We start from the raw sequence: 9135 nt of genomic DNA, 5'->3' as shown, positions 1-9135 counted from the left end.
TTCCTTCCTTCCTTCCTTCCTTCCTTCCTTCCTTCCTTCCTTCCTTCGAAGCTTTGTGGATAAAGTCACCTTCTTATCTCAGTGCCTGTCATGGGGGTGAGCAGCCAGACTTGGTCTAGGAACAACTGCAGAAGATAACTTTAGTGCAGAGAATACAGCTCAATGGTAGAGCACTTGTCTAGCACACATGAGCCCTAAGCCCATTCCCAGTATCACACATACATACAAAAGATAATTTTAGACTAAATTCCAAGATAACTAAAACTAAAATGGATTATTACAGACCTGACTAAAATGTTACAACAATGATTATAGACCAACATCGAATATAAGAGCACAATGGTGATAATATATGAGAAAACAATAATGTAAAAGTCTACCCATTCTATTGATGTAAGGGATATTCATTGAGCTATACTATCCCACTAAAGACTTAACATGTCTAACAACAAAATATATTCAGGAGAATGACAGAGTAAAAACAGTAATTAAGTGGAATTTCTTTTTGAGGCATGGTCTCACTATGTAGCTCTGGCTAGCCTAGAATTTACTGTGTAGATCAGGTGGCCTTGCCTGCCTCTGCTTTTGTAGTGCTGGGATTAAAGGCATGAGCCACTGTGACTGCCCTATTTTTTTTTTTTTTAAGTTTAGCCCCAGGACTTAGATGTAGCTTGCTGGTGGAGGACTTTGCCTCACATGGACAAGTCCCAGGATGTGATCCCAGCACACACACACAATACCACTAGGAAAAAAGACACAAGTTTAAAAAGAAAGACTATAAAACACAATTTCAGAAATACTCTCATTGACAATCAAAGTGCAAAGACCAAAGTTGGTAAGTTTACTGTCCATTAAAAGATTTTTCATTTGGAAAGGACATTTTTACATTGCTCTTCTCATTGGCATCATGATAAAAATAAGTTGCTCCTATTTCTCAAATGCCGTGTTATGGAAAGAAATGCAAACCCTTCTCTTTACCTAGAGACATTGGGGAACATGAGCACAACAAATATCTGCAAATCACAGGATGAAAACAGCAGAAGACAGCAGAGAGGCTGGAGGAGGGCAGGAGGAAGGGAGTGACCATGAAATGAGCAAGGTGCATATAGGTTCCTGACGGCCTGTCCCCATCCACACAAGGGAGAGATACAACTGGGGAAGGCGTGAGCTGCACATCCTTCAAGATACAGCAGCTGAGCTTGGTAGGCTTACAGAAAGAGGAGAAGTGGATGGACTGAGGTAGAACTCTCTGGTGAGAGCCTGAAGATTATTAACTGTGAGGCTGGCTGAGGATGCACCATAAACTTGAATGTCCTGGACACAGTACTGATGACAGCACAGAGGCCCCAGCAACAAAATGCATCATAGAAAATTCACAGAATCAAGAAAGACACACAGAAAGCAGGGACAGAGAAGACCACTCACCTGAACAGATGATTAAAGAAGCATAAAAGAAGTATTGTTTAGCACCAAGAAGTCAAGCAAAGGTACGAAATGGCTTTTAAACCCAATACTGCACAGATACAAAATGAGATATTCAAACATTGTTAGGAGTATTGAGATATTTCAGAATAAGGGAGTCAATTAAATTATATTTACAGTTCTGTGCAAAAAGGGATTATGTATAAACCCAGGTAAGAAATAATGCAGAGTGCACAAAGTCTGTGATGTCTACAACGTAAGCTGTGTAAATGGAGTCTGGAAAAGACCAGCTGGACCCAGAAGGACAGCAGAAACCTGCCCTCCATCCCGAGCTTGGGAAGGCTCTCAGGAATTGAGACAGGAGCTACAGCTTCAGGACTTGCCCTGAATTGACTCCATGTGCTCAGAATTTTACCCTCTCTTTGCCCGCTCCAGGTCCGATCTCACCCACAAGGGTATTTTTGTTTCTAGCCTGGGTTCTCACACTGTGAGGTAGGTATGTGAGTTGTCAACACTATGAAGTGAGGGAAAGAGAGAACAGCTACAAACTCCAGCTCAGGAGAAGTCTTGCTTGATCCTCCAAGACGGACAAGCTGCTTCTCACTTCCTCCATGCTCTTTAAGGTTTACTGGGGCTTCCTGGGCGATTCAGTAGGTGCAGGGACCCGAGGCTTGGCTTCTGCAGCCCCGGCCCTGGAGGCTCCTTGCTTCCCAAGGCCTTGTGGGTTCTCAGCAGAAGCCGAGTTGTCTGAAAGGAAGAAGAGAGATGAGCTTTCTGTCTTTATTTTATTTCCACATGGTGGAACCAGATCAAAAGAAAAATAAATAAATAAAAATAAGCAGTCAGAAAGACTAAGCAGCAATATGAGGAAATATTTCTGATATTAATATCAGAAATATTAATTTCTGGATAATATAGAAAAAAGATATTAAGCCATTGCCACTTTGCCTACAACCAGTCAGCACTTCTTCAGTAATAGGGCTTAAACAGTTACAACAAAGTGGATCTCAATGCAATTTTATGGCGATTTGAATAAGAATGGCCTCTAGGCTTATCTGTTTGAATGTTTAGTCACGAAAGAGTGGAACTTTTTGATAAGATTAGAAGGATTAGTAGGTGTGGTCTTATTAGAGGACATGTATCACTGGGGATGGGCTTTGAGGTTTCACAGCTCATGCCAGGCCCGGTCTCTGTCTGTCTAACTGTCTCTCTCTCTTTCTCTTTCTGCTTGTGGATGAGGATATAGCTCTCAACTTCTCCAGCACTATGTCTGCTGTGCCTGCCACCACAATCCCCACCAGGATGATAAAAGCCTCTGAAATTGTAAGCAAACCCCTATTTTAAATACTTTCCTTTATAAGAGTTGCCTTGATCATGGTGCCTCTTCCAAGCAAGAGAACAGTGACTAAGATAAACTTTAAAAAAAGATAATTTTATTTTATGTGTATTATTTTATGAGTGTTTTGCCCACATGTAAGTTCATCATGTGCACGCATGCTGTGATTGCTGTGTTGAGAAGAGGGCATCACAGTCACTAGAACGGAGTCAGGATGGCTGTGAGCCAGCAGGTGGGGGCTGGGAACCAAACCTGGGTCCTCTGCAAGAGCAACAAATGCTCTGAACAGCTGAGCCATCTCTCCAGCCCTTCTTGAGACATGACATTTTATTTCTAGTCTGTTTCCTGTAATGTGGTCAAATTTACTTAAAAATGAAAATAGGAAAAGTAAAACTTTAGTTCAACTTGACAAAAGAAAATCAAATGTTCATTTTCTTCACCTGCCATTTCCCTTCCATGTTCCCAGCTAAACTATTATTCGGCCAGGCTCGGTGGTATACGCCTATGATCCCGGTATTAAGAGATCAGGCAGATCAGGCCAGGCATGGTGGCTTGCCTGTAATTACAGCTCCTGGGAGGCAGGAGCATCAGGATCTCTGTGAGTTTGAGGCCAGCCTCAAAGCGAGTCCAGGACAGCCAAGGCTACACAGAGAAACCCTGTCTCAAAACGAAACAAAACACCCAACAACAACAACAACAACAACAAAAAAAAAACTTGGGCAAATTCTTCAACTAGGCAAAATCAGTTCTTTGGTTAAAATCATATTTCCATATCATACACTGTTAACTAGGGCTAGAAACATGGCTCAGTGATTAAAAGCACTTGCTGCTGTAATCACAAGGTCCTGAATGCAGATCCTGTTGGGCTTCTCCCAGCATCCTTAGTCCCTACCTACTGCACGGCATGGCTACCATACCTGGCCCTCTACCCTAAACTTTCCAGCCCAGGGGGAGGGTTCTTCTCCCCCATCACTATAGAATCCAGATGTTTTGGTTCCCCTCTCTTCTCTCACTCTCCTCGATCTCTCTTTTTGCATCTCTCCTCTTCCTTCTCTTCTTCCATTCTCTCTCTCTGTTTGTCTGTCTCTCTGTTCCTCTCCTGTATGGTGGCCTAGAGCTGCTCCCAATAAACCTGCATTTACATACTTTAACTTCTCTTGCATTAGCTCATTTCCGTGCCTTCAATAAGGTTTATCAGACCCCAGCACCTCTATCAGGGCTCACAGACCCCTCCAAGGGATCTGATACTCTTCTCCTTCTCCCCCCCCCACATGTATACATACACACAATAAAAAATAAATACATAAAATGTTGACAGTCCAAGCTGCAATTAGCAAAGGAAATGTTTTGCCTCCAGACTCACTTCCATCCACTGTTCCTCCTACCGCCCAGAACAGAGAATCCTAGTACAACTCCGCACTGATGGTTCCATGCCTACCTTTGTCTTCAAGCATCTTGTGCAGCTTCATATGTTTGTAGACAGAGATTATCTGGAAATTCACGACACTTGAAACACTCAGCTCTTGGTCCTCTAGCAACTTCAGAGTAGCATCTTGAATGAGCTGGTGGGACCGCTTGCAGGTCTGAAGTGTGCATTCACCCCGGACATAGGATTTGCACACATGAAACTTGTTGCACTTATCCTTTAGGTTGCAATAACCATACAAGACATCACCACCTTTGTTGTACAGTAAACAGACCTAAGACAGAAGGGAAGCAATGCTTGAATGAGTTTTCACTAGTACCTTTAAACTAATAAGCTTTAGGTTCTCTACTAAATTAGAAGTTTAATGGCACCTCTGGGGGAGGGATGCATGTATGTGCACGTGTGTGAAGGCCAGAGGTCAGCACTGCGTGTGCTCTTTAATCACCCTCTGCTTCAGTGTTTGAGACAGGCTCTGTAATGGAACTTGGAGCCCACCGATTCAGATAGGCTGGTCAGCAGGCCCCAGGGTTCCCCTGTCTCCTCCACAGTACTATGACTACAGGGTATTCCACTACACCTGCCACTTTGAAAAGAGAAGTGTGTGTGTGTGTGTGTGTGTGCAGGAATTCAGGTGTCCAAAGATCTTCTGGGGCTGAAGTTATAGGTATACTGTCCAACATGTGTGTTGGGAGAGAGAGAGCTTGTCTAACACACATGCAGTCCTGGGTTCGACCCCCAGCACTGCATAAACCTGGGCATGCTGGTACATACCTGCAATCATTAGGGAGATAGGGAGATAGGGACGGGGGATCAGAAGTGCCTCCAAACCTGTTTTTTTGTGCATTGCTGGGGGTTGAACTCAGAGCTTTCCCATGCTGGACAAGCATTCTAGGAGCTGAGCTAGGTCTCTGGTCCTCGAGTTGTTTTGCAGCAAGGTCTGTAATTCTTTTGCCTCAGCTGAATGCTGGGATTACAGGAGTAAGCCCACAAGCCTCCATTCCCTCGTTGTTTCACGCTCATGCTAATTTACAATCTCACCAACAATGTATGAGAGTTCAGCGTCCTTGCCACAGTTTACCTTTGTTTTATCTTGGTTTGGGTTTGCTTCATTTTCAAGTGAAGATCTTGCTATCTAGCCCAGGCTGGCCCAGAACTCTTAATCCTTCTGCATCTAGAGAATTTCAAGTTTGTACCATCACACTTATCTATTTTTGCCTTTCTTTTTTCTTTTCTTCCTTTTTTTTCAACAGTCAATCAAATTTGGTTAAATGATATTTTACAGTTTTTTTGTTTGTTTTTTTAGACAGGGTTTCAGTGAGTGGAGTTATTTGGACTGGAGCTCACTGGCAGGTCGCAAGCCTTCAGAACGTCCCCCTGCAGCTACAGGGATTCATTTCCACCCAGATGCGCATTGTTCACTTCACCCAACCAAACCCCCAATAAACCTCACCAGTAAATGCATCTAATTTTTAAATTCTATTAATAAACCTACTTCATATGAGCGCTCCCTAAAGTTCTTTTCTGCTTTGAAGCCAGAGATCTGATTTTATCTGGGTTGAGGTCCCTCAAAAATAAGGAAATGCCTGAGGCTGTGGAGGGAAATGTCCTGGAGCTAAGTGTCTCTTCCCTTCCTCTGACAGAATGAGCACAGCAGCTTAAAAAAATTATTTTATCGGTAGTATCATAAATTTTTCATTTGACATTATTATTTTGTTAACAAATTCTTCACATAAATAGAAACAAATGTGCTAATTTTACCATTACAGCAATTAAAAATGGGTACTTTTTAAGTATTTGGAACCAAATCACAGGACTTCAAAGCAATTAAAATCAACTTCTGGTGGCAGTGGGAGGAGGTTGCCTATAACCTGGGAATTTGCAGAAAAACAGCCACAGCTCAATAGAAAGTTCACTTCCCATCTGGGCGATTTAAGATCCTCTCTCAAGGAAACAAAACAAACATACCCGTTGTGAGAAAGAGCTGGCGCAAAGGACTTCAGGACCGCGATTCTCAGGGACTTACCTCTGGGAAAAGGCAAGGGTCATTCTGCAAAAGCAGGGTTCGAAGCTGTGCTTCGTTGAGCCCAAAAAGCCCGTGGTTTTTCAGGACTTGGACGTTGAAAGGTGTGTGGATATCATGGGACAGAGCACAGGTAGACCTAAAAAGAGTTCAGAGCGGTCAGACGCTCTGGTCAAGAAGAGAGAAGAGGCTGGTAGGTCTAATTCTTTGCCTAGGGCATTTCCAACTTACATGTGAATTCCCCAAGTACTGATAAAAAATTAGGGCTGAGGCAACTCCATTTCCAGAGTCACTTTCCTGTTCAGTGGTTATCTATAAGGCCAGGGTAAGTCCCCTACCCTGAGTCTTAGCTGAGGTTACTCATCTGTTTTGTAGAGATTAAAACTTTATCTTCAGTCCAACAACAGCTGCTGATCTCTCACTGTCCAAACACTACAAAGAAAGCATCATAACGCCGCTGTAAAGCACTGGGCTTGGGAGGGGTGCTTGGGCTATGTAGCTGCCAGGCCCTCCCTCACTCACCCCATCCGGCCACCAGCCACCAGTTTCCTGAGGTTGGACTAGACCAGCTTTTTAACCCCAATGGGCTGTGATTATTGAAGGAAGGAGAGAAGGAAATATAAGTTCCGCGGGCCATGGGGCCCTCAGATGTCTCTCAATGTGGCACTTGGCATAAGTGAACTGAAAAGTCAGGACACGGATTTAAAACCTGGCTGGTGTTGCGGAGCATGCTAGCATTCTGGGGCAGCGACAGCAATTGGAGAGGGGTGAATAGTAAACCTCAATGGAGAGGCCCTTCCATGTTATCCGATAAGCAGCACAGGAGCGGCCTGCGCGAAGGCCTTTTCCCCATCCCACCAGCTGGCTCGCCGAGTAGCATCCGGTGCCGCCCGCCCGCCCTCACCCACTACCCCGCTGGGGACCGAGGACTCCTCCTCTCACCAGCAGTCGCGGTGGGGGCACTTGCCCAGCATGTGGCGGCGACACAAGTGCAGCTGGTCGCAGGCCTGGCACTCCCCGCGCTGGTAGCGGGCGCAGAGGCGCGCGGAGGACACGGCCACCACCCTGCAGGCCGTGGCGCCGCCGCCCGAGCCCGAGCCCGCGCCCACCGCCACCTCAGCCTCCGCGTCCCACGGGCCGTCGCGCAGCTCCACCTCCTGCAGCAGGAAGCGCTCGGGGCCCGCGCGCCGCAGCACGGCCCGCAGCTTCGCCTCCGACAGCTCCACGTGGCCGCGCAGGTCCTGCAGGAACATGCGGCCACCGTGAGCGCACAGCACCTTGGTGAGGAACGCGCATACCGTGAGGTCCGCCATGACCCGCGGAGCCCGCGCAGCGCGTCCCCGCCAGCCCGGGGCCTGAAGGCTCCTCCCCGCGGCCACGGGGCCAGAGCCTGCGAGCTGTCGTGGGCCGGGCCTCAGCCACTTTCCAGGCTTCTGGGTTCATTGCAGATACCAGGGAGGGCTCAAAGAATACAAACTGCTAAAGTGGTGCTGCCAGCCTGGTGGCACGAGCCTGTAAGGCCAGCCTCGGGGAGGTGGAGGTCAAGGACAGCATCAGCTACCTAGGGAGTTGGAGGCTAGCCTGGGCTACATGACAGACACCCTGTCTCAAAAACCTAGTAAGGAACCAGCAGGGATGGCTCACGGGGTAAAAATACCCTACTTGAGTTTGGTCTCTGGAACCCATGGTGGAAAGAGAGTTTGGTCTGGAAAGTAGTTCTCTGACCTCCACTTGCGCAGATCTGCATTAACACATATTATAAATAGATGCTGACACACGCTATGCCCACACATCATAATAGATAAAAGTTAAGAGTTTTGTTTTTGTTTTTTGGACAAAAAAAGCTGGTAAGTTGTTAAGGAGATGACTTCTGGGTAAGTGGGTGGAGGACCTCTCTGAAGAAGTAGCCACATGTGGCTGCTGATCGCTTATGAAATGTGGTCAGTCCAAACTGGAAGGTGAAACACACTAGATTTAGAGTGGAAAAAAAAAAAAAAAGAAAAGATCTCAGTTTGGGAGCTGGAATATAGCTCTGTAGATTGCCAGCTTAATGGTACTGAAGCCCTGGTTTCCATTCCCAGGCAGCAAGCTCTGGGCCTGGTGGGCTTGCCTGTGATCCCAGGCAGGTTGAGGCTGATCAGGAGTTCGAAGCTATCCTCCACTATATATATATCTAGTTTGTTCTACATGAGACCCTATCTCAAAAAACAAAACAAAACCTCGATTTTATTTGTACTGAGAAGTTGTGCGGGAGAGTTGGTGCTGCAGTTAAGCACTTGTTACTCTTACAGAGGCTTGGGTTTGATGATCAGCACCCAAATGGGGGGTCATGACCACCTGTAACTCCAGTCCTAGGGGATCCAACGCCCTCTTCTGACCTCCAAGGACAGGCACACACAGGGTACACCTACAGACAAAATACTCATACACATAAAATAATAAAATTAACAAATGTTTTAAAAAGTGAGTATTGTGTGTGATGTTTTTAAACAATGGCATAATCCTGTTTAATTTTATTTTCCTTTTAAAAGTTTTGTTGTTGTTTGTTTGTTTGTTTGAGATAGGGTTTTTCTGTCTAGCCTTGGCTATCCTGGAACTTACTCCATAGACAAGGTTGGCCTCACACTCAGATATCTGCCTGCTGTGCCTACTGAGTGCTGGGATTAAAGGTGTGCATGACCTGGGAGAAATACCTTCTGCCTCTTCCCCCCCCCCCCCCAGCACATTAGATCTGGCCCTGGTGGCATTAAGAGAGCTAGTGAGGGTAGCGCCAGAGCTCGCCCTGGTGGTGTGGTACAGGACAGTTGGTGGGCTGACCAATTCATTTAGTACCCAGGTCCAGATCCAGGGTTTTGAGTTGGCAAACCCCAACATCTGCCCCATCTGTGATCTGCTGGAGCTCATGAAAGGGCCAGTCCTGAGGATCCAAAG

General features: G+C 46.1%; 1 protein-coding gene across 2 annotated transcripts in view; it reads right to left on the bottom strand.

Annotated features, from left to right (window-relative positions):
- Zc3hav1l (zinc finger CCCH-type containing, antiviral 1 like) overlaps positions 1–7522 on the bottom strand; it is a 9448-nt gene extending 1926 nt beyond the window's left edge. Inside the window, exons 1-4 of one of the 2 annotated variants that reach the window (XR_008719520.1) lie at positions 7147–7522; positions 6208–6343; positions 4197–4458; positions 1972–2169 (exon numbers count right to left, since the gene is read on the bottom strand). Coding sequence is in view for 1 of the 2 variants with exons in the window: in XM_055602149.1 (XP_055458124.1) it covers positions 2048–2169; positions 4197–4458; positions 6208–6343; positions 7147–7517 (891 nt within the window). In the remaining variant the exon portion in view is untranslated. Of the gene's footprint in view, positions 1–17; positions 2170–4196; positions 4459–6207; positions 6344–7146 lie in introns of those variants that run through there. The other variant, XM_055602149.1, reaches the window with a different exon arrangement.
- Positions 7523–9135: the final 1613 nt, after the last annotated feature.

The sequence above is a fragment of the Psammomys obesus genome, unplaced genomic scaffold (assembly GCF_907164565.1).
Source record: "Psammomys obesus unplaced genomic scaffold, mPsaObe1.curated_primary_1811, whole genome shotgun sequence".
Classification (NCBI taxonomy): Eukaryota; Metazoa; Chordata; class Mammalia; order Rodentia; family Muridae; genus Psammomys; species Psammomys obesus.
This window is presented reverse-complemented; position numbering and strand designations above follow the sequence as displayed.